Source organism: Otolemur garnettii, unplaced genomic scaffold (genome assembly GCF_000181295.1).
Source record: "Otolemur garnettii isolate 467f Iridium unplaced genomic scaffold, OtoGar3 scaffold00158, whole genome shotgun sequence".
NCBI classification, from domain to species: Eukaryota; Metazoa; Chordata; class Mammalia; order Primates; family Galagidae; genus Otolemur; species Otolemur garnettii.
This window is the reverse complement of record NW_003852553.1, coordinates 929,899-953,761: the sequence shown is the minus strand read 5'-3', so window position 1 is coordinate 953,761 and position 23,863 is coordinate 929,899. Positions and strand designations below refer to the sequence as shown.

Sequence of the window (23,863 nt, the reverse complement as noted above, 5' to 3'; positions counted from 1 at the left end):
CTGTTCTTCCACACAGTGTGGAATGTTGACTATTTTGTTGACTACCTATACTTCTAAGCAGGCATCTTTCCTGTGTTTTTTCCTTTCTCTTCTCAGTTGCTTTATTGTGCTAGGGAAAGAAAGGCATGCACACTTAGAAATCAGTTCTGGCAACTGGGTCTGTATCTCTTAGGGCTCTTGAAAGAATCATGACTTCATAAAGAACAACACCTAGAAAAAATAGAAAAGGAAAGTACTTCCTTTTAAGCTGATGTGTATTTTATGCTTTATATAGTTCTCTGAAGTTTCAGACCTACCAAGCCTACTTTAGTGAATAAAAAATATTTATTATACTATTTCTGTGTATTTGCTTGTTAATTTTTGACTAGTCTTGATTTAATAATTTATTTGGCAAGAAATGAACATTTTTTAAAATTTTATAAAATTTGATTTAGTGAGGTTTTACTATCCAGATACCCAAATTCATCAAATATTTGAATCCATTAGCTTGTAGAATTTAGGTTAACCATTTGTTTCTCCCTGTGTTGTACAGAAGGAAATTAATATTATATTGTTACTGTATTATCAGATTTTGGTGTTTGATTTCATAGTTTTTATAGAAGTCTTCTTTTTTACCCTTGGTATTTTTTTGTGTACACAAATTATTACAATTAAAGAATTTAATAAAGAAGGAAAAGGGTGAAAAATTTGAAAACCCATATAAAGATTTTCTTTAGAAATGAAAAATATATTTCATTATTTAGTTTGTAGATAAAAAGATTTCATGTGCAGTTTTTATTTCCATTCTTCTAGAATAGGTATTAATTTTTAAAATTATTTTACATTTTTATTTTCGTTAATTTGTAAATTCTCAAATCAAAATTTTAAAATGAAAAATGGTATAAGGTGGAAAAATCATACTGAGTTGCACTGGTGTAAAAGAAATGTACATTTTTTAACACCATCTTGCAAACTCTATTTGGAAATGAGTTTTATTTAAGGATTCCTTTATATTGGGAAAAGGGGCAGAGAATAAATATTTGGTATTAGGATTAATGGCAAAATTAAGGCAGGTAGGAAGACTTGAAAGTTAAGCAAATGCAGTTACATATTACTAAATCAAATTAGATGTATCATAGACCTAGAGAGTGGCATAAATTATTCCTAAAGAAAACAACATCTCAGCAAAATGTCTGATAAAACTGGACATTTAAATTCTTCTAGTGCAACTTTGTAAAATCTTGGCAGCAATTTATAGTAGATAAGTTCCCTTTGTTAACTAATAGTAATATGATGATTGCTTCAAAAAATTTACAGAAACAAGAAACAGTTGAGAAACTGATGCAGCATACAGCTCATACTGAAACTGGTGCTAGTAATGAATATGAAGAGAAGTCAGAAATGAAAGAAGAGATAATATATAAACAGCATTTGGCTAAAGGGATATACATGTTGCAAGCAGCTGCAACCATGGAAGAATTTTCAGATGAGGAAGTAGGTAATGACTCAGGCCAGGTGGGGCCTCAGACTGACACCGATGGAGAGGGTTTTCAAAAAGAGGTATTTAGACATGATAATAAAAGTGATGTGGATCAACTTGATGTTCAGGAACTAGAAAAGGAAAGTGATGGAGGATGCAGTCAGGAGGATTCAGAAGCAGAAAAAAGTGTCTCTGAGAAGGAAACTAAGCTGGTGAAAATAGCAGGTCTGGAGGATATAAGAAAAAGGGAAGAGAATACAGAAAATACTAGTTTATTCTTTGACAACGTGCCAAATAGAGATGTGAATACTGAGGACGAAGAAAATAAAGATTTTGTTAGAAAAGGAAGTGGCAAGGAAGAAGAGGTTTTTGACAGTGAAAGAGAATCAGAAGAGCCAGACAGTTACATGGAAGGTGAAATCGAGAGTCAGCAGGGTGTAGCTGATGGATTCGAGCAGTCTGAGTCAATAGAAAGTAGTAGTGGAGAGAAAGAGGATGATGATGTGCAAACTGACCAAAGCATGCGATATTGCAGAAAATTTACTGAACAAGAAAGTAGGGAAGAAACTGAACCCAAGATATCCAAATTCATGACAAAATATGATTTTAAGTGTGACCACTTGTCAGGGATCCCAGAGGAGCAGGAAGGAGCAGAGGATTCAGAAGGAAGTGAAATAGAAAAGGCAGAGTTAGAGACACCAGAGGAAAATGTGGAGGTGCATGGAGGAAGAAAGGAAGAAGAAACAGAGAACCTGTCAGATGACCTTTCAGACAAAGCAGAGGTGAGTGAAAGTGAGGGAAAGTCAGGGGCAGAGGCAAAGGATTGGCCTGAAGGTGGAGGGGACAGGATCTGTGAGGGGCACAGTTTAGGAATGGAGCAGCAGCAAAGGGACAAGGGAGGAGAAGAAATGGAGAACCTGGGAAAGGGAGAGAAGGGCCTAAAAGAAGAGGAATCGGAGAAGAGGGATGAGGAAGAACAGGAAAAAAACGAGATGGAGGAAGGAAGAAACCAAGAGATGGATGAAAGAGAAGGAGAGGAGGAAGAAGAGGAAGAGGAAGGAGAGGAGAAAAAGGGAAAAGGGAAAGGCGAAGGGGAAGAAGAGGGTGACAGAGAAGAGAAAGGGGAGGAGAAGGAGAATGAAGGGAGAGAAGAGGAAGAAGAATTGGGAGATGAAAAGGAGGAAGGAGAAGAAGAGGGAGAGGGGAGAAAGGTAAAAGGAGGGGAGGAAGGAGAAGAAGAAGAAGGGGAGGAAAGAGAGGGAGAAAAGGAGGAAGGGGAGGAAGAAGAAGGGGAGGAAGGAGAAGAGGAAGGGGAGGGAGAAGGGCAGGAAGGAGAAGAAGAAAGGGAGGGAGAAGGGCAGGAAGGAGAAGAAGAAGGGGAGGGAGAAGAGGAAGGGGAGGGAGAAGGGCAGGAAGAGGAAGGGGAGAGAGAAGGGCAGGAAGAGGAAGGGGAGGGAGAAGGGGAGGAAGGAGAAGAGGAAGGGGAGGGAGAAGGGCAGGAAGGAGAAGAAGAAGAGGAGGGAGAAGAGGAAGAAGGAGACAGAGAAGAGGAAGGGGAGAGAGGAGGAGAGGAAGCAGAAGGGGAGGAGGAGGAAGAGAGGGAACGAGAGGTAGAGGAAGAAGGAGAGGAGGAGGAAAGGAAAAGGGGAGGAAATAGGAAGAATGGAGAAGAAAAGGAAGAAGAGGTGTATAATGAGGAAGAAGAAAGGGAGTATCAGGAGATATGTGAAGAAGAGAATGAAAGGCAGGGTGAAGAAGGGGGGTCCAAAAAAGTGAGCAAAATAAAAGGATCTGTGAAATATGACAAACATAGAACATATCAAAAGAAGTCAATTACTGACACACAGGGAAAGGGGAAAGAGTGGAGGCTCAAAGTGCCTGTACAGTCAAAACAGCATTCAGAAAATGGGCCATCAGGTTCCAAAAGATTCTGGAATAATGTGTTACCACATTATTTGGAATTGAAGTAACAAACTTTAAATTTGACCTTATGCCCAGCTAAGCAATTTGAATGCCTTGTATATGACATATACTCATTTACATTTTATTAAATTAATTTTATGTCATGGTTATTTTATATGTGGTTAAAAAGAAAAACTGATACCAGTTGTGTTAAAGGGTCAAAGACAATAGTAAGCACCGATAAATTTTGCCTCCTCTTAAATTAATACTTTGGTGTATTTCTCCCTCAAATTGTAAATCTCTAACTAGAAAATATTAAAAGGCCATGTCAGATAATTAACACATATTTCTCATTAAAGATAGCATTATGAAATAGGCATGTACTATAAAAGTATTTTGTTTGTAGATGTATATTGGTCTATTTAAAAATGGTACAGATCCTTAAGTGCTATAACAATTTCTTATGGATATGTTAGCACATTTTTTCAATCTATGATTATAGTTTACTTACTACATGTAATAATTTTACAAGAATTGATGATATTCTAATGCTAAGTTGAGGCATTGCCCTTTTTTAAGTATTGTCTTTTTACCTTTTACGTATACTTGTTGCAAAAATCAACAAAGTGACACCCATATTCAAAACTTACATCTTAATAATATGATCTTTTTTGGTTACTATCTTGGCAGATATCTTGGCATTATATCTAATGAAATGGAGATTAACTCAAATGTATATGTAGAACTTTAGATATTTATCATCTAGACAAAGCCAGTCAGTGGGCCTCAGCTTCCTCTAAAATGGAGTGGATGACATGATAACTATAGTGCCTTCTAACTCTTTGATTCTTTTCATTTTGGTAGTCTGACTTACTCTGTCATTTTTGTTATTTGCATATAAGAAATTTTGTATGGAAGAAAAATTACACTTTAAAATTAATTTAATTTTCTATCCAATTTTGTTCTTCTTGAAAAGTTGTGATAGCTTTAATTTCTCTTGTCTTCTGTAGTTCTGTATTTCTAAACTCCTATAATTTCTAAGCTTTAACTGTACTATCAGAACCTTTATTCCCAGTATCTGTGATGTGCCCTCAGTGTATTCTTCATTGACTATTCTGTAATTCTCAGTTTGTCTGTTGTTTGTGAGAATGTTTCAAGTAAAATAAAGATTATATGTATACAGTTAGTAATTATTTGTGAAAAGTTACACTATCTAATATTAGGTTTTGAATTTTAAAGAGATTAGATTTCTACTTGAGTAATTTCAGTAGTTCCTTAAAATTTTTAGTGGATATAATGCAGCTAGTTCATTTTGATTGTGGCTTATTCAAAGTTCTCTTTTCAATTGATTTCCTTTCCCAGTTGCTTTCATGTATTTTGGACACGAGGAATTTCTTATACTTAACTTTTATCAAGGAGGATTTTGATGGTAAACTTCCTTTGAATTTGTGTAGTTGAATTCTTTGCACCTTTGATTCTCTGAGTGAGAAATAATGTAAGGGAATTGACCAGAATCATTAGTCAAGAGACTAATTTCCTAGGAGCAATTGTAATTTTTTTCTCAGCTGCAAGGTTCTCTGGTGCCTTCTCCTAACTAAGTATACTGATTTGACATTGCAGTGCTTTACCAAATTCTATCATGTTCATTATGTGTTAGTAGAATAGAATTAATATTATGATAAAGTATATGTGCCAAACATGTTATTAAAAAGACTTAAAATGATTAAATAAGATAAATGACAGTTAATATAAAAAGCCTTCAAGGAGATGAGAAACTCATAAACTCTTAAACCTTTATTAGCATAAAAGGTGTGGATATTCAACTTCCACTGACGAGATAATCAGCCAGCAATACTGAAACTATGTCCTAAAATGTACCCATTTCAGTATTTGAATTGGTCTAGATGACATTTATATATAATTTCTTCATATTTTCCTGGCCAAATTTTTTTTTGTTCTCTTAAGAAGCAGTTCATGTAAGCACATAGCACTGGCCTAGTCACTCTGAAACCGGGGCTCTACACCTAGATTTATATTTTTGAGCTATCTGACCTTAGGCCAACTTCTTAACCTTTGCAGGCCTCAATTTCTTCATCTGGAAAAGTACAGAATGAGAATGGGTAACCTAAGTAATTCTATAGGAATAGCAGCTGTTTATTACCAAGTAGAGTTTTTGTTGGACCTGGTATTTCTACCATCCTTTCTCCTCAATAAAAAATCTTGAGTCTAGTCACCCAGAGCTTCTAGCAGATACACTAAAGTAAGCAGTTATCCTAAACTAAGCATACTTTCTGTGTCTACTATTCAGTGAACAATTAGTCACGTATGTTGCGTGGGTCTGGTACTCTCTAGAACAGCAGTTCTCAACCTGTGGGTTGCGACCTCTTTTTAACAATGAAAATACATTGTGGCATTGAGAAGGTTGAGAACCACTGCATTAGTTTATAGAAAGGCATTTATGGCCAGTTAGTGGTAGGGTGGACACAGAAGAAGCAGGTCTTGGCAGGCTTTCATGAACAGAAGTGATTTACATATTTGTAAATCTTATATATCTTAGAAGAGAAAGAAAGGGAAGTTTAGGAATGAGACCACATTGTCCCTTCAGAATTAACACCTAGTTACATAGATTAAAATAGCCAGTTCTTTCCTTATTCTGCTGTATGGTCAAGCTTTTATTGTAGTTTATCACTGATCATTTCTGAAGGAAGTATGAGTTGTATATATAGAATCCATTGAGTTATAATTTCCTAATGAGGACTCTGCCAGAAAAAGACTTTAAGGTAAGCTGCAAAGGAGTACCTACCACAGAAGCATCTGCTGCTACTGACGAGCAGCACTTAAGGTGAGTGCCATTGAACTGTCTTTTGTTATTTCACTATAGAGATAGACTTGCTATACATGTATGTATCAAAAATAAAATGTGAAAATGGAGGAAGGTGCTGGAATTTTTCCTTTATTCTTTACATTGGGAAAATTCAGTGTGATAATTGTATGCCCAGCACCTGACACATACCATAATTTGGCACATATTTTTATTCAACATTTACATACCAAATACCAAAGAAGGACAGAAGCTTTTCCAAGTCAGATAAATCTCAAGAAGTAAGGGCAGCTTAGCGTCAACCTGCTATGGCCACCTTACCTGTCAGGAACTTGAGGCATAGATTTCTGAAAGAATTGAAAGCAGTCCCTGTGGCTCTGTTATTTCTTAATAATTCCCTTTTGTTTCTTGATACCCCTATGCTTTGAGTCAGGGCTGCCCATACATTTGTATGGCTTTCCTCCACTAAATCCCTTAATTAATGAGAAGAAAATGGTTTTGTGTTTTGGGTATGCAGAAAGTAAAATATAGCCCCTGATCTCCAGGAACTCTTAGGCTATTTCCATAGGCTGAGCAGAAAATGTCCTCATACAGTAGGGTACTTTATCTCCTACAGGGAAATTTTAGGAAAAAAAGGGCTTTCAAGGAGTGAGTAGTGAACATTGAGCTGAGTCACATGAAGTAAAATGTAACCAGTCAAAGGGGTTGAGGGGAAGGGGGCTTTCCAGGTTGATGGGAGTCATGAGGGCATTTTGATGTGACTAACTACAGCCTAGAGTATGCTTTGGTGGTCCTACACAGAGAGGCAGAGGGCCTTTATGTGTTTGTAAAAGATGTCAGACCAAAAGAGTCAGTTGTCTGCACTTGGGTTTTTGTAAGATTATTCTAGCAGTAATACAGAGGGTGGATTGGAAGGGGACAAGACCAGAGTCAGAAATACCAATTAGGAGTCAGTTATAATAGGTCAGGCAAGGATTGAAGAGAGCCCCTGGATTAGGACAGTGGGGATGTGTGGTATTGAGAGAGATTTGGTAATAGGATCGGAAGACTTAGTAAAGATACATAGCTGGGAGGGAGGAGAAAGGGCAAGCTTTCCTCTTTTCTGGCCTAGAGAACTGAGGGAGAATTAATGCTAATCAGCAAGATTGAGAATTTGGGAGACAGTTGTGCATTTGTTGATTTTAAATTATCTGCAGGAGATATTCAGTAGGCAGATACATGTATGGGTCAGGGGGTCAGGGGAGATTGCTGAGTATTTTAAGCTTATTAAAACTGGATTTGAACCAAAGGAAACATTGCTAACATGAAGAGAGATGAGACCTGAAGAGAGCATTCTGGGAAACACTAGTAGGTAAGGTTGAGAAATTGAAGTTTGGAAAGAAGGTAGGTGGAAACACTAAGAGAGGTGCTGCCCAAGCCAAGAAAGGGGTTTCAGGGAGGAAGGAGTGGTAGCAGCTGCAGAGAGGGCCTCTGGGATATGACCTAGTAGAGGGCTAGGGGCAGAACCCACACTACTAGGAAAGAAATGTTTGTTTTGCAGAGGAATAGAATCAGAACTAAACTTTGAAAATTACATGTCAGATATTGGGTACCATTGGCATAATTCTCAGTGTAGGAAGGGGGATAGACATTCCAGAGACTTTGATACTCTGGGAAAAAGTCCTAAATTTTTATTTGCAGTTAATGTAAAAATAAGAATAGGATGTTATTGATGTGAACTTGAGGACCAAAATAAGAATCTGCAATGCTTTAAAAGTCAGTGAGGGAGGGCAGTGCCTGTGGCTCAAAGGAATGGAGCACTGGCCCCATATACCAGAGGTGGTGAGTTCAAACCCAGCCCCGGCCAAAAAACTGCAAAAAAAAAAAAAAAAAAGTCAGCGAGGGAAAAAAAAAACAATTATGAGGATAGCCATTATGATTTTCAAATTATTTGGGCAGGTTTGCAAATGAGCATGGGCTTTGGAGTCCAGTAGACCTAAATTCAAATCCAGCTCTCCACTGATTAGCTGTGAGGACACCTGGAAAAGTTTTTGTTGTTGTATTGTTTTGTTTTTGATCTTGCTAAGTCTTATTTCCTTCTTTTAATAAAAGAGTGGGTCTTTTACAACATGTGAAAAATGTTACAGGCACTCAGCAAATGTATCATTTGCTGTATCCAACCCGTATCATTCTAATTATCCTTTCTGATCACACCAAGGCAGGTGCAAAGCTATACTCATGAATCACCAAGTCACCAGCTGGTATACATGAGTTTAGTCCTATGAATCTAACACATGTTTAAATACAATAGCCAAAAACAAATTGGTTTATGGAAAATAAAGTAGATTACAATAATAACCTGTAAGTATGAGAAGAAGTGAAACTCTCCTGTTACATACCATACATGGGTCAATAATGCCCCTTAACATTTAAAATGTAATGAAAGGCTGATGGCACTCATGAAGTTAGGTTACCATATATGACATTGAGGCATGTCATAAATTCAGAATTATAGCACAAAACGATGCTTTATTGTTTGTTCTTTTTTTTTACTTTAAAAAGGTGTTATACATGCAGAGAAAAGTACCTTTCTTATACTTGTATAGCTCAATGTATTTTTCACAAACTGAACACACCCATTACAAACTGATCAGCATCTAAATCAAGAAAAGCACATCAGCTCCCCACCGAAGCTTCCCTTCAGCCCCCTTGAGTCTTTTTCCTTTCTCCACCCTAGCAATCTCTAGTCCTTAAAGCATGCAATGTAATTGTATTGTTAACCAAACTCAAACCTTAGGAGAAAACTTTTCTTTCTGGATCTTTCCCTTAAATATAAAAAGTGTTGTGCCAGCCAAAGACTGAAGCTTACTGTGTCTTGTCTGACCAATACAAAAGGGTCTTTTTGTGAGAGGTCAGGCCCATTCACTTTTTTTTTTTTTTTACCATATTCCTAACACAAGACTACCTCTTTGCATCTTACGTGATTCTAGTGCCAAGAATGTACTTAAACTTTACCCTTTCTTTTCATAAAATGCCACTATTCTGCCAATCTCTTCCAAATTGTTTCAGTTTGAAGGTAAGTGCTTTCTGTGATTTAAAGTAGTTGTCCAGATGTGTATAGAATAATTTTATATGTGTTTAGTAAGTGCAAAGTGCTATAACTGATGATGCAATTTCTAGTGAAAACATCATTTTCTAATACCTTTCTCACATTTAGAAAATGATACAGTTCTAACAGTTCTTCATCGTTACAGATTTTCTTACAGTTAATGAGAAAAATTGTAGTTTATTATAAGAGATGAGTGTTTCACTTATTTTTAAAATAATCTAAAACTCCAAGGTTCTTTTTATAATATCATGATATTATCCTATGGTTATATTAATACCTTAGTTAACAAAACTGACTGGAGTTGACCCAGTGATTTTAGCCAAGCTCTCCAAGTAATTAAGGACTATGGGAACATAGCTCACTGACCCTCCCTCTGTGAGACAAATTATGAAATTCTCTGTCTCGGGACCGCTATTCTTTCTAGTTAGCCTTTCATTTTTGTATATTTATGAATACAACTATTTATGTGTCATAAGTCTTAAATCTAGTAATCTTGCTTCCCATTCCCTTTCAAAGTAAAGTTGTCTCCTGATAAGTTTAGCTGCTCATATGTGTATCTGACTAGGCATAATGTACAATACATAAGTCACTTAGAGGAGAAATCATACAGAAACAAAGAAAGCTTCAGAAGTTAGTTGATAATTATAGCTGCCTCTGGCTAACCCTGCCCATAACCAGTCATCCTTTGATACATGACCCTGGATTAACGTAAGTCAAATTCTCCCAGAGTAGCTTCTGAAATGTTTTTAAATCTCAAGGCCTTACTTAGTAGGATTTGCCTGCCTTTGGTGGGAATGCTGTTATGTCACATCCTTAGTGCTGCTGGCCTGAGGATGCCACTTGTATTTATTACTAAGGTGTGCAATATAAATACATCTTTTCCTTAGTCTGAACTCTGCCATTTTGTATTTTTATCAAAAGGAAGGTAAGCTAATTAGTAGAGGCATTGTTTTCCAGACACCTGCTAAAGATTCTGTTGGTTATCAGGCTTTATCTTTAGCCAAACAGACAATAGGAAGCTGACCACCAGAAACTATTACAGGATTGAAGGGGATATAAAGGGTATATATGATCTGAAGTAAATATCGCCAAAGTGAGCTTTGTATGAACACTATTCAAGGGAGTAAATGGCACTGATGACTACCTCACTTATTTTAGAGGCTGTTACAACTTTAGTGAAATGTGTGAATAAAAAGCATAGGGGGAAAATCCATTAAGGAACCTAATCTCTTAATGGTAATTATTAAGCATATTTCATCCAAAATAACTAAAAACAATCTGAGGTAGAATAAAGACTAAAACTAGTATTTTCTGTTTATATTTCGTACGTGAGCATTTCATAATTTACTATCAGTCTATCAAATCCACAGACAGGCTATTTTATAATTTGGATTAGCTGGCTAGTAGCCAGATAGAACAAGTTCTGCCTCTGGTTAGTTTTCCCTCTACTCTTTAATAACTGAGAGAAAACCACTTAAACTATCTATGTCCCTTTATCTTATACTTATAACCTCTCTCTTGACTATCAGTGAATAATATCTTTAAAGTGATTCTAAATAGCTACATTTTGGAAAATGAACATATAGCTAAAACAAAAATCTTTTTAATATTTCTCAATTTTAAAAGCACTCTTTGAGACAGCCAGAAAAGCATATTTAATTCTTTTTAATTTTAAGCTTGTCATAGATGCTCATAGAATTTTGGTAATTTGGCTCGGCGCCTATAGCTCAACCGGCTGGGGCGCCAGCCACATACACCTAGGGTGGCGGGTTCGAATCCCCAGCCCGGACCCGCCAAACAACAATGACGGCTGCAACCAAAAAATGGCCAGGCGTTGTGGTGGGCGCCTGTGGTCCCAGCTACTTGGGAGGCAGAGGCAGGAGACTCGCTTGAGCCCAGGAGTTGGAGGTTGCTGTGAGCTGTGATGCCACGGCACTCTACCCAGGGGGACAGCTTGAGGCTCTGTCTCAAAAAAAAAAAAAAAAGAATTTTGGTAATTTTAGTAGTTGAAATAAAACAACAAGCATAATATAGTAATATAGTGACATAATATTCAGCATGGATTATACAGTATTTTATTTGTTGGACTTCAACATTTAAGTTAATATTCTATGCATTCTTTGAGATGGTATAAATTATTTATAAGAGCAATATCAAATCTCTGTTTTTACAAAAGGAAATCTTACTCTTCTCTCAATTTTGCCACAGGATCACAAAGTGTCAGAAATAGAAGAAACAAAACCAGAAAGTGTGCCTGAGAAAATTGAAGCTGAAAATCTGGAAGGTGAGAAGGAAACTGCAGAAGGTGATAAAATTGTTCCTGAAGGCGCCCACAGTGAAACTGAAGAGACAGAAATAACCAGTGACTCAGCTAAAAGCATTGAAAAGGTATGATGATAGGTGGTTAAATCCTGAGATCCTGCCTAAGAGAATACGGGTCTCCTAGTTCCTGTAGAGGTTGGATTCTAACTTTCTTCAGAAGCAGAAGTACTTCTATGAGTAACTTTGCTCATGTACTATAGAGAAAGGCTTTGGCTAATTTATGAGTTAGGCAAAGTTTGTTTTTAGAATACTTTCTACATTGCTTGGTAGCATTCTGTTTTCCGTAAGTGGAAGCCTATGTATGAGACAGGATAATATATTGTTGGAAAATTACTAAAGTTCAGCACCCAGTCCTTGAAATGTTAAAAATGCAAAGTTAGAAGCCCTGGTATGGGTGACAGAAAATGGGATGCATATGTGTACACACACCTGCACGTATTTACATGTGCATTGATAACTGAAAGCAGTTTCTGATGTGATCAGGTCCTCAAATATGCAGTCTAGGTGAAAGTGTTTATTAGGAGAAATAGAAGAAGCTGTCAGTGAGGAAGCAAAAATCATCCTGAAAATGGGGTTAAGGATGCCAAAAAATAATCTCTTCAATTTGACAGTTTTGCCTGAGAGTGACCCTGCTAGGAGATAGTTGATAAGTTTGAAGTTATTAATTTTCTAACCCTACTCTGGATTAACTTTAGAGTTTTAGAGTTCCAAAACACAAACTGAATGATTTTATGTTGATTATTTTCATTTTCTGTACCTGTCATATAGAATACTGAGTTACTCATACCTTCTAGTTAATGAAACATTCTTATTGGTCTCTTTAAGACTTCCCTCTTATTTAAATTTATTTCCTTTTAGCCTCATTCCCATTCCTCTTTTCCCTAACTTAGACAACCACTGAAACATTTGTCCTTTTATTTGAATATGTACTTTTAAAACCTGTATTGTTTTGTGTACTTGTATTTGTAATGTTCAAAATGGTATTATTCCATAGAGCTCTCTTCTTTAGTTCCTCCTTTTCTAAGATTCCTTTCTCTCACTGAGAACAATGTTTTAGCAGTTACTATTTTATAGGGAGCGCTTATGAGTTCAAATTAGGGTGGCCCTACAAATTCTTTAACATAGAACTTATTAAACACCATAAAATGTTGTAGTTTGTCATAAACCAATTAGTGATCCTGAATCTTCTTTGAGGAGAATTCTTGAATCATGGATTTTTTTTTTATCACACAATTTTTAAGCTAGGAAGACATTTGCAATCAGTCAGCATGTAAGGCCCCTTATTTTGTAGGAGCCCAGTAAAATGAAGTAATTGTCACATGTTTATGTCATTAACTAGAGGCAGACTCTGGAACTCTGCTTAAAAATCAAGACCAAGTTTTCTGGCACAGCACAAATATATTTTGTTATATTGCTTTTTTATCGTTTATAGGAAGAAAAAGCCATCCCCTTGGATCGGCCCATTCGTGACTACAATGAAAATCCAAAAGGTATGAGCACATTTGACTTCAAAAGCATATTTTTTTAGAAGGCCAGATAAATAACATACATATACCTGGCAGGTATGTGCAGTAATTGGGCAATTTTAAGTTTATACAGATATATCCTGTCTTATACTTTTTATTGTGACATGACCTCATAACAAGCTGTGAACTCTGTGACACAGGCTTATTTGTTCTTATTTATAATCACAGCGTCTCTTTTTTCCCATTCAAATTTCCTTTATTATTTCTTATAGCATAACTGTGTACATTAATGCAATCATGGGGTACAGTGTGCTGTTTTCACATACATTTTGAAATACTCTCATCAAACTGGTTAACATAACCTTTGTGTCATTTTCTTAGTTATTGAGTTAAGATATTCATACTCTGCTTTTAGAAAGATTCACTTGTACCCTTATAAGATAAACCATATTCACATTACTCACAGTTACTCATGTATCAGTGTTAAAGGATTTAGGACAATTGTTTTACAACTTTTTTTCACATACTCAACCAATATTAACTTAGGTTTTTGCCCCAGATCCTAGTTTATATCTCTGCTGAGCGATGCCCTATCCCATTGCCTAAGTTAGGATAACTGGACTGGCCTAGAGACACAGTAGCCATCCAGTGATCTCCCTCAGAGCCCAGATTGCCATCTGTGATCTTGCCACAGACATTAAAGAAAAATCTTTTCCCAAGCATAGCTGTTAGTGTGAGAGAATAGGTGCCTTGGAATAGAGGTACTATGATTGCCCATGAGAACTACATTTTCTAGATACAAATCATCTGTTTTTGCTGTACAACTCCCACAGTATGTTTCCACACCATCACACTATAGTATGCTATTCACTGTATTTCCGTTAAAAATAACTGTTTATGGGTGAAGGACTCAACTACAACTTGGACTGGACTTTACCTTATAAGCACAAATGTAGTCTACTGTATGTACCCGCATATTAACCTGAAATTAAAAGAAATTGTCCATAATACTGGATATCTGATCTAAACTTAAGCTGAAGAAGGAATAGTTTTCTTAATCTTTTTTTTTTCCTTCTAATAGATTAATTTTGGATGTTTTAGGCAAAATGTTAAGGAATGTGTTAAGTATTTAAATTTTGAATATACCTCTAAGTATATAGCCTAAATTTAAAGGGCTATCCAACTTTGTTTTTTCTCTGTTGCACATTGGAAGAAGAGTTGTCTTGGGCCACACATTAAATACACAAACACTAATGAGAGCTGATGAGCACAAAAAAGGTCCGTGCATACTTTTTGTGAAATCCAATGCCACAGATAAGCAAAATAGGCCTTAAATAATCTGCATGTGGCCCATGGGCCAGAGGTTGAATACACCTGAAAAGTTTTAAAAAGAAATTAAATAAATATAGGCTTTGAATAATCAATTATGTAAAAGTAAAAGCATGTATATGCTTCATAAATATAGTTTAAAGATAATATCAACTATATAACATGTGGATTAACTTGAAGCTCCAAAAAATAACATGTCCATTTGAGTACAAAGAGTTTAATTAGAAATAGGTAGTAAAAAAATATATTTTACAGAAGTCTTCTCTAACATTTACAAGCACCTTTCTAGCTATATGTGCATACTGGTCATCTAAACATTTGCAGGACTGGTCAGGTCCTTCTGTGATTTTTACCTTAATTTTTTAAATAAATGTGCAGTGTAGACATTGTCCACTACTCCAGTGGTGAAACCTTTTCATATTTCTTCACAACTCAGGGTTGGTAGTTTCACTGAAAGCATAGGTCTTGTCTTTTTCTCATTAGTTAGAACCAATATTTCTAAATGATCCAATTATAGGAAACATGCATGATGGTGCAAAGAGCAGTTCTTCAGAAATCCTGGGAGGTAATGAATCAACACCAAGTAAAGACATGAAAAAATCAAAGAATGTAAGTGAAATGAATTTTCTGTTTTAGTACTAAGACCCAAGTATTGAATTGCTCTTTCTACTTTTCATATGACAAGCCACATAATTTAACTCTCTTCATATGATTTTTATGGCCCATAAACATAAGCAGAATTTCAGGAGATACTTCACATTTTTAATATACTAGCTTTCCTTTAGTTAGCATTGGCATGGTAGATCTTTTTTTCATCTTTTATTTGTGTTCTTGGTGTATCTCTTGTAAATGGCCCATACAGCTGGATTTTTGTCTTTGAAATTTTTAACATGCATACCTAAAATTCAAAGCTAATCAGTTTTCCTACTGTTTCCCTAATAATGCCAGGATCTTCCAAGTTTTCTCACTGATTACTCCTTCCTTTACATTTACAAGTTGTTATAGTGAGTATTTTAAGTTTTTCAACTTCACAAAATCTTATGTTATTTTTATACCAGTTCCTTTATTCATCATTCCTTTTTACATCTCAGGCATCCTTTCTGGAATCCTTATTCTTCTTCCTGAATTCTTCAACCTGTGCCCCATGGCCTGCTTGCTGATTTTGTGAGGATTGTTTTTGCTTATCTGTGGTGTTGAGTATCACAAAAAGTACACACAAACCTATTTTTTGCTAATCAGTTTTTGTTAGTGCTTGTGTATTTAAAGTGTGGCCCAAGGCAACTCTTCTTCCAGTGTACAGCAGAGAAAAAAAAAGTTGGATACCCCTGCTAGAAGGTCCTGTAAAATGTTTGTTGATATTTAACACTTTCAGTTTCTGTTCACTTGAAAGTATATTTTATTATAGTTCTTGAACGGCAGCATGGATGGTTGACAGTTATGTTTTGTTAGTATCTGCTCTTATTATTGCTGTTTAGAATTTTGCTTTAGTATAAATTCTGATAACTTACAACCTGTCATTTTTCTCTATTTATTTATTTATTTATTTATGTATTTATTGAGACAATGTCTCCCTGTGTCATCCTCAATAGAGTGCTATAGGGTCACAGCTCACAGCAACCTCATTGGGTTTAAGCAATTCTCTTGCCTCAGCCTCCCAAGTAGCTGAGACTACAGGCACTTGGCTATTTTTTTTTTGTAGTTATTATTATTGTTTAGCAGTCCCAGGCTGGGTTCGATCCTGCCAGCCCCTGTGTATGTGGCTGGTGTCCTAGCTACTGAGCTACAGGCGCTTAGCCTCTGGCTGCTTTTAGATTGTTTGTGACGGGTTTCAGTTCACTATGAGATGCTTAGGTCTGAACTTTTTTTATTTTAACTTTCTTGGAATTTATTATGACTCTTAAATCTGAGAATTTATGTCATTCATCATACTTTTAAATATTTTCCATCATTATATATTTGAATAATTCTTCCCTTTTACACTCTTTTATATAACTTTTTATTCTTTCGTTCATGCCTTTTAATATCACTTTCATAATTTTCATAGCTAGGTGATATTATGAGTGATTTCAGGGCTTTTCATCAATGTTCTAGTTTCTCTTGAGCTGAGACAAGTCTGCTGTTTAATGTACCTGTTGAGTTTTACTTCATTGATGATATTTTCTATATTTAAGTAAAGTTCTATTTTTGTTCTTTTTTTAAAACAGTCTGGTCTTTAAAAAAAAGCATCTTGTTTTGTGTTTATGGTTTTTATTCCAGTCCTTTCAATAACTTAAACTTACTAATTTTACATTTTACGTTTAGTTATTCCAATGTCAGACATCCTTAGAAGTCTAAATTTATGTGTTACATTGGCTAACTTGCTAATGGTGATTTGTTTCCATATGTGTTTTGAAATTTGGATATGAATTCATGTTCAACTGAGATTTTTTTGTGGAAATACTTTAAGGCCTAGATTAAAGAATTTGTGTTAGCCTCTGTGAGCTCTAAAGTGACTAAAGGACAAGTTTAATTTCTGAGTTAAGAATTGCCCACCTCCACTGGTATAATAAACATGAACTCAAAACTCATGTTAGCAAAACATTTTTCTTCTTCATTCAAACACCAGGCTAAGAGAGGCGCATTATTTTCTCTCTCAATGTTTATAACTGCACTTATATTAAAAATATAGTACTGAGGGGATCCTGACATTATGTAGGGGGTCTCAGTTTCTCACATTATGAGATCAAATCTGTTAAAATGTAAAGGTCCAAGTTATGAGATTAACAAATATTTCAGTACTCACCTATGAGGCTTCCTACTCCTTCATTTTTTTGGCACATCCATTAGGATTTCCCTTAATTTTCTTTTGAGATTGCCTGTACTTTATAAAATTATATTTTTATACTTATTCAGCATTTCTTGGTACTTTTTAGTGGTAGACTTTTTCAAATTGAATATTCCTTCATCATAGCCTTAAAAGGAGTTCTTCCATTTTAATGCATTGACCAATTTTCCAAACTCTGATTTTTTGAGTACAGCTTTTTACCCTCATTCCTTCATTCTATAAAGCTAAAGGTGAGTGATACCATTAGCAATGTTTGATTTCTGAAAGAGTCATGTCTTCACCTGGGTTTTGTTTCCTGTTTTTTGGTTTGGGCATTTTGTCAAAATTACTATGTGTATTGTCACTGTTTAAGAATCCTATTTTCTCTCAGGCCAAATTTTCAAAGGGCCTAAATCAAATGAAACTTCTGCCATCATCTTACTTGATCTCTTCTGCATATGGTCCTATTGTCCACTCCCTTCTTTGTGTGTGTGTGAGGAGTTTTTTTTTTTTTTTTCAGATTAATATGAAGGTACAAATATTTAGGTTTATGTTGTTTTCATTTGTAAGGTAAAGTTCAAGTTGTAGTTGAACCATTAACCAGGTTGTAGGGGGATAGAGGGTTGAGGGTTGGGGAGTTGCTGAATACCCTCACATTGTGTATGTAAGGTGAAAACCCACCAATCACCTACCCTCCTCCCTTTCCACCTTTTCTTCTCTCCCCTCCCCATCAGTAGAATACACTTTAATTTTTCTTTCCTGTGGGTATGTTGTAGTTTATATTATTGGTTTCATGTTAGTTCTGAGTACATCGGATACTGTTTTTCATTCTTGAGATACTTTACTAAGGAGAATGTATTTCAGCTGGATCCAGGTAAACACAAAAGACATAAAGTAACCATCTTTTCTTATGGCTGAGTAGTACTCTATGGTATACATAAACCACAATTTGTTAATCCATTCATGAGTTAATGGGCACTTGGGTTACTTGCACATCTTAGTGATTATGAATTGAGCTGAAGTAAACATTCTAGTGAAAGTGTCCTTGTGGTAAAATGATTTTTTTTTTCTTCTGGGTATATACCTAGTAATAGGGTTGTGGAATCAAATGGAAGGTTGACTTTTAGTTCTTTTAGAATTCTCCATACTTCTTTCCATAGAGATTGTATTAGTTTGCAATCCTACCAGCAGTGCCAAAGTGATCCCTTCTCTCCACATCCACGCCAGCATCTGTAGTTTCTGAATTTTGTGATGCAGTCTGTTCTTACTGGGGTTAGGTGATACCTCAGAGTGGTTTTAATTTGCATGTCTCTGATGATTAGGGATGATGAGCATTTTTTATATGTTTATTAGCTGTTCATCTGTGCTGTTTTTATTTCCCCTTTTTTATTTCTGATTTAGGTTACTAGATCTTACTTTTATGTTTCTGACTAGTCTGGCCAAGGGTTTATTGATTATATTAATCTTTTTTTTTAAATCTCAAACACATTAACATTTATTCATATCCATTTTTGTAAGATTATATTAATCTTTTCAAAGAACCAACTTTGTTTCACTGACTTCTGAATGATTCTTGTGTTTTATATTTCATTTAATTCTGCTATGATTTTGGTTACTTTTCCTTCTGCTAGGTTTATGGTTAGATTGTTCTTCCTTTTCCATTTGCTTGAGGTGGTCCATTAGGTTGTTGACTCACTCTTTGTGTTTTCATGATGAAGGCTTCTAATGCTATAAATTTTCTTCTTAAGACTGCCTTTGCAGTATCACACAGGTTTTGATACCATGTGGCTCCATTATTGTTTTTTTCAAGAAATCTAATGATTTCCTTCTTTATCTGATCCTTAATCCAGCTGTCATTCAGCATAAGGTTGTATAGTTTTCATAACTTCTTCTGTGCTGGTCTAAGAAGATACACGGTATGATTTCTAATCTATTAAATTTGTTGAGATTTGATTCATGCCCTACAATTATCAATTTTGGAGGATGATTAATGGGCTGATAAGAATAATGTGTATTCAGTTTTAGTAGGATGAAATGTTCCATGTACGTCTGTTAAGCCCATTTGTTCTAGGATCATGTTTAAATCTGTTGCTTCTTTGTTTAGTTCCTGCTTGGAGGATTTGTCCAGTTCTGTCAGAGGAGTGTTGAAATCTCTGGGTATTAAGGAGTTGGAAGATATGTTGTTCAGATCATTTAGGGTTCATTTTATGTATCTAGGCATGTTTAGGTTGGGTACATATATAACATGTTGTATACTTCTCTTGCTTAGTACATAGTGTCCATCATTGTCTTTCCTTTTTCTGTTGTTGTTGGTTTAAATGCAATTGTATCTGCAAATAAGATTGTAGCCCTTGCTTTTTTCTGACCCCCATTTGCCTGGAATACTGTTTTTCATCCCTTTACCTCAAGTTTTGTTTTATCTTTAGAGGTTAGATAGGTTTCTTAAAGACAGCAAATACTAGATTTGAGGGTTTTTTTAATCTACTCATCCAGCTTGTGCATTCGTAGTGGAGAATTCAAGCTGTTCACATTTATTGAGAGAATTGATAAGGTATGGTGGAGTTTTGTTCATCTTGTTTTGCAGAGATCTGTTGCTTAGTTTTATTCCTTGTTCCCTGTGGAAGTTAGGCTTATTCTTTAATTTCTGGGTATGTTTACTTTGGTGATGGACCATCATGTTGATCAGTATGAAGAATAGGTCTGAGTACTTCCTGTTGAGCTAGTCTAGTTGTGGCAAATTTCTTCAGTGTTTATATGTCAGTAAAATATTTGATTTTTCCATTGCATATGAAACTTAGTTTAGCAGGGTACAAAATCCTGGGCTGAAAAATGTTTTGTTTAAGAGGGTTAAAGGCTGATGACCATCCTCTTCTGGCTTGAAAAGTTTCACCTGAAAAGTATCCTGTTGTTCTGATATTTTTCCCTTTGTAGGTAAGACTTTTCTTACACCTGACAGCTTACAGAACTTTCTGTTTCATTTTGACTTTGGCAAAGTTAATTACAATATGTCTAGGAGATGCTTTGTTTGAATGGAGTAGTGCTGGGTTTCTAAAACTTATCTATTATCTGAATTTCTGTGTCTCTCACAATGCTTGGGAAATGCTTCACTATGATGCTTGAAATAGAGCTTCAGTACTTTTAGGACCATCCTTTTCTCCTCCAGGAATCTCTGTCATTTTAATGTTTGATCTTTTGGCGTAATCCCATAATTCTTTCAGGGAATATTCTGATTTTGTTCTCTTCCCCCCCCCTCTTTGATTTAGTTCAAAAATCTTGTCTTCAATTCCTATAAATCTTTTTTCTCCATGTTCTGCTCTATTACTAAGGCTCTCTACCATGTTTTGAAGCTCCTTGAATGCCTCTTTGAATTCCTTAAGCCCTGCTATATCTTTCCTAATTATGTTAAGATCCTTGGTGACTTTGTCTTTAATTTCACTAATTTCTTGAGACAATTTTTGGACTACCTTTTAGATTTATTTTTCCATCTTCTCCTCAATTCCATTTTATTTACATCCATATTCTGAATTCTGTTTCTGACTTTTCAACAGTTTCTCCGTGGATATTTTCTGCTGTATCTCCCTTGTAGTGTTTTGGGAGAGTTGATCTGCTCTGATTTTTTCATGTTGCCAGGATTCTTCTCCTGGTTCCTCCCCCCCATGTATATTTTCAGTTTATTTTTTATATTAATTATCCTTTTTTAGCTAAAATATTAGGTTGTCCTGAATAGTTATTAAGAGATAATCTAATTGGGGACAGTTAGGGAACACCCTAGAGACCTTTTTGGCGACTAAAACTAAAACTGGTGGGCTGAAATTAGTTCTGGATGCCCTGGGATATGGATCTTACCACCCCTTCACTTCTGACTACTGAAATGAGTTAGAGTATATATGTGTGGCCCTTCCCACAAACAGCCTTTCAAAACTCCCTTTCAGGGCTGTGGCATGAGATTCTCTGAGGGCCAGTCTTGCTTTCTTCAAGTTGAATGGGGTAGCACTTTGGATCAGGCTATCAGGTGCTCCTTGGCTGGGGGTGTCTCTCAGTTAGCAAGCTGATCTGCTTCTGTCCTAGTATCAGCCTGTCCTCAACCCAGTTTAAAGGAGCCTTGGAGTTTTCTGAAGCTCCTGCTGTGAAAGATCAAACTAATGCAGCTCCCCTGCCCTCATGACTGGGGGTGGGGAATCCTTAGGTCACCCAATTGCTTCCACCCAATTTTCTTCCCTGCTGCAGCAAGAATACCCCTCATGCAAACAAATTAAAAGTGTGGGGTGAGGGGAGTTTGCCTGGAGTCTTAGCCCCAGCTGCCTGGATATAGTGTGATCCTCAAGGGCAGCTGGGGGAAGGGACCGCAGCCTGCTGTCTTCTTCCTGGACCTTCCTAGGACAGGTTCGCCTGAGGCTAGGCCTTTCTCTCTCCAAGTTGGCAAGGGATGAGCCGAACTAAACCACCAAGAAAGGCCTGCCAGGTATAGACCCCAAACAGATCCACTCCAGAGGGCAGAGAAAAGGTCCCTCCTAGCAGAAGGGACACTTAGGAGGGACCCCTCCTCATCAAAGTTAGTGCAGCCACGCCACAATTTCCTCTCACAGTACCGAGGAGCACACTGGGTTCATAGGACTACACAATAGAGAGGAATCTTTGAGACCTTGCCAAACATGTTAGGAGGGCAGGACCTGCCTCCCTTTCCCTATGGCCAGTTAAGGATCCAGCCAGTTGTGGTCAGGGAGAAAGTTGCCTCTGTGATTCATGGTTCCCCTGTGGGTCCAGTCAGAGTTCCTTCGTCTTTCTGGTGCCTGAGTATGGGACAGACTCTCCAGACTGCCTGGGCCCATTGGACTAGCACTCCAATTACCAGAGTTCTGGGAGGCTGGCCTCTGCAGGAGACAATCTGTTGAGGAAGCAAAGAGAAGGGGAGATGGGTTGTGGGCACAAGGTAGTAGAGACAAAGTGTATTCACTTTTCTGTCAGGCAAGATGGGGATCCAGGGGATGGAAATTCCTAGGTGCAGGAGAACTTGGGTTTCGTGGCTTTCTTCCATGGGGTAAGAAATCCCATGTTCACTGCTCTGCACAGAGAGCCGAGGGGAAGGGCCCTCCAACCACTTTTATTCCTTATTGGGCTTCTTCAGTCCCTTCTCTCTCTCTTCCTCTTTCACGTCTTTATTTGTCTCTATGGGGATGCTGAGCACCTTGATTTCTTCTCCTTGCATGTGACTCTTCAACTTTAACACTCCAGATTCATTTTAGTCCAATTTTTCTCTTTCTGGACCAGAGCCTCTGGTGAAAGCTGTCTCTAGTCAGTCATCTTGCTGTTCCCCTCCCTTGATATATTTTTGCCCCTTGACTTCTGGTTGCATAATTTTGCTGATTTTGTACCTACAAACTGTGTTCCTCAGTTCTGGCTTTTCCTCTGCCTGCCTCTCATACTTTGCTTTTCCTCAGTCTCTTATATTCTCTTTTCCACCTGCCCAGAATCCCTGAGTTATTGGGGCTCTCTGATCTCCCTAGCTATTATCTCTATTCTGTAGATCTACAGCCCTGGCTTCCCCTGAGAAGCAGCCCTGTGTATCTGACTGCCTACAGAGTTCACACAGCCATCATTTGGCAGCACTAACATTTTATCAAAAGTTTTGATCTATAGGAATAGGGAGGTATAACCTCTTCCTCCAGAATATTACAATAGAAATTCACTATATCTACTGAGATACTGAAAATCACACACATGCCCTGAAAATGAGCCGTCCTGGTTACATTTAAAAGTTATAATAAGTATTATTCTAGTTCTCATCTTCTTTTCTCATAACTCCATGAAGTGAAAAACTAAATTTGTTCTTTGAAGAAAAAGATAACATATTACCAGGATGTTTATGGTATTGAAAGTTAGACCCTGAATGGTCTTGTTTTAACATGGAATTATGACTGTATTTTGGTAAAAGGAAAAAGCCTGGTGGATATGCATATAGTGCCTCATAAAGACATGATTAAATTATGTTTGTATTTGTTAAAAATGATAACCCCCTAAATACTATTAAGTGAATGTTTGATTTATTGAAATGAATTTTGTTATGTTTATATTTTCTAGGTTTTCGTGTTCAAAAGGCTGTCAAGGGCAAGTCTGAAAAGTATGCACAATATTAATGAGCCACTTCCAGAGACAAAACCAATAGGAGATCAAAAAGCTTTGGAAAACAATAAAAAAGATGCTAACCAGAATCACAACGGTCAAAATCAGCAGACTTCTTCACCTGCGAGTCTAGAGAAAAGATCAAAATCTTGTACAGTACTATAAGTGCATATTTATGTTTTCATGGTCACCAAGTATATTATTCTTTATACTTGAAAAATGTTATGACTTCTAAAGCAAAGTTTCTGATAAGTCTTTTAAAGATACAAGTTAATATGTTTTATTTGATTTGAACAGTATGACCAGTTTTGATATTTATTTATGTTAACATTTATAACAAACAGTTTCAAAATACGTGTATCTTAAACTCTTATTCAAGTGTTGTGGCCTTAACTGTTCAGTGTTGCAGTAAAAAAATATATTTTTTGTATGTGAAAATTTAATTAACATATTTCATAGTTTTCACTAGTTTTACTTCTTTATAATTTCATAACACAATATTTGCAATCTCAGACACTGTTACAGTTTTTAAGGTATTTGCAATTATTAAAAA

General features: G+C 36.4%; 1 protein-coding gene across 1 annotated transcript in view; it reads left to right on the top strand.

Moving 5' to 3' along the window:
• The window catches only part of RPGR (retinitis pigmentosa GTPase regulator), a 57,500-nt gene extending 34,010 nt beyond the window's left edge, over positions 1 to 23,490 (top strand). The window contains exons 14-19 of the mRNA XM_003799914.2: positions 1,297 to 1,477; positions 2,087 to 2,241; positions 11,479 to 11,658; positions 13,025 to 13,082; positions 14,905 to 14,996; positions 23,269 to 23,490. Coding sequence (XP_003799962.1) covers positions 1,297 to 1,477; positions 2,087 to 2,241; positions 11,479 to 11,658; positions 13,025 to 13,082; positions 14,905 to 14,996; positions 23,269 to 23,475 — 873 coding nt within the window. The 3' untranslated portion in view covers positions 23,476 to 23,490. The remainder of the gene's footprint in view (positions 1 to 1,296; positions 1,478 to 2,086; positions 2,242 to 11,478; positions 11,659 to 13,024; positions 13,083 to 14,904; positions 14,997 to 23,268) is intronic.
• The last annotated feature ends 373 nt before the right edge of the window (positions 23,491 to 23,863 follow it).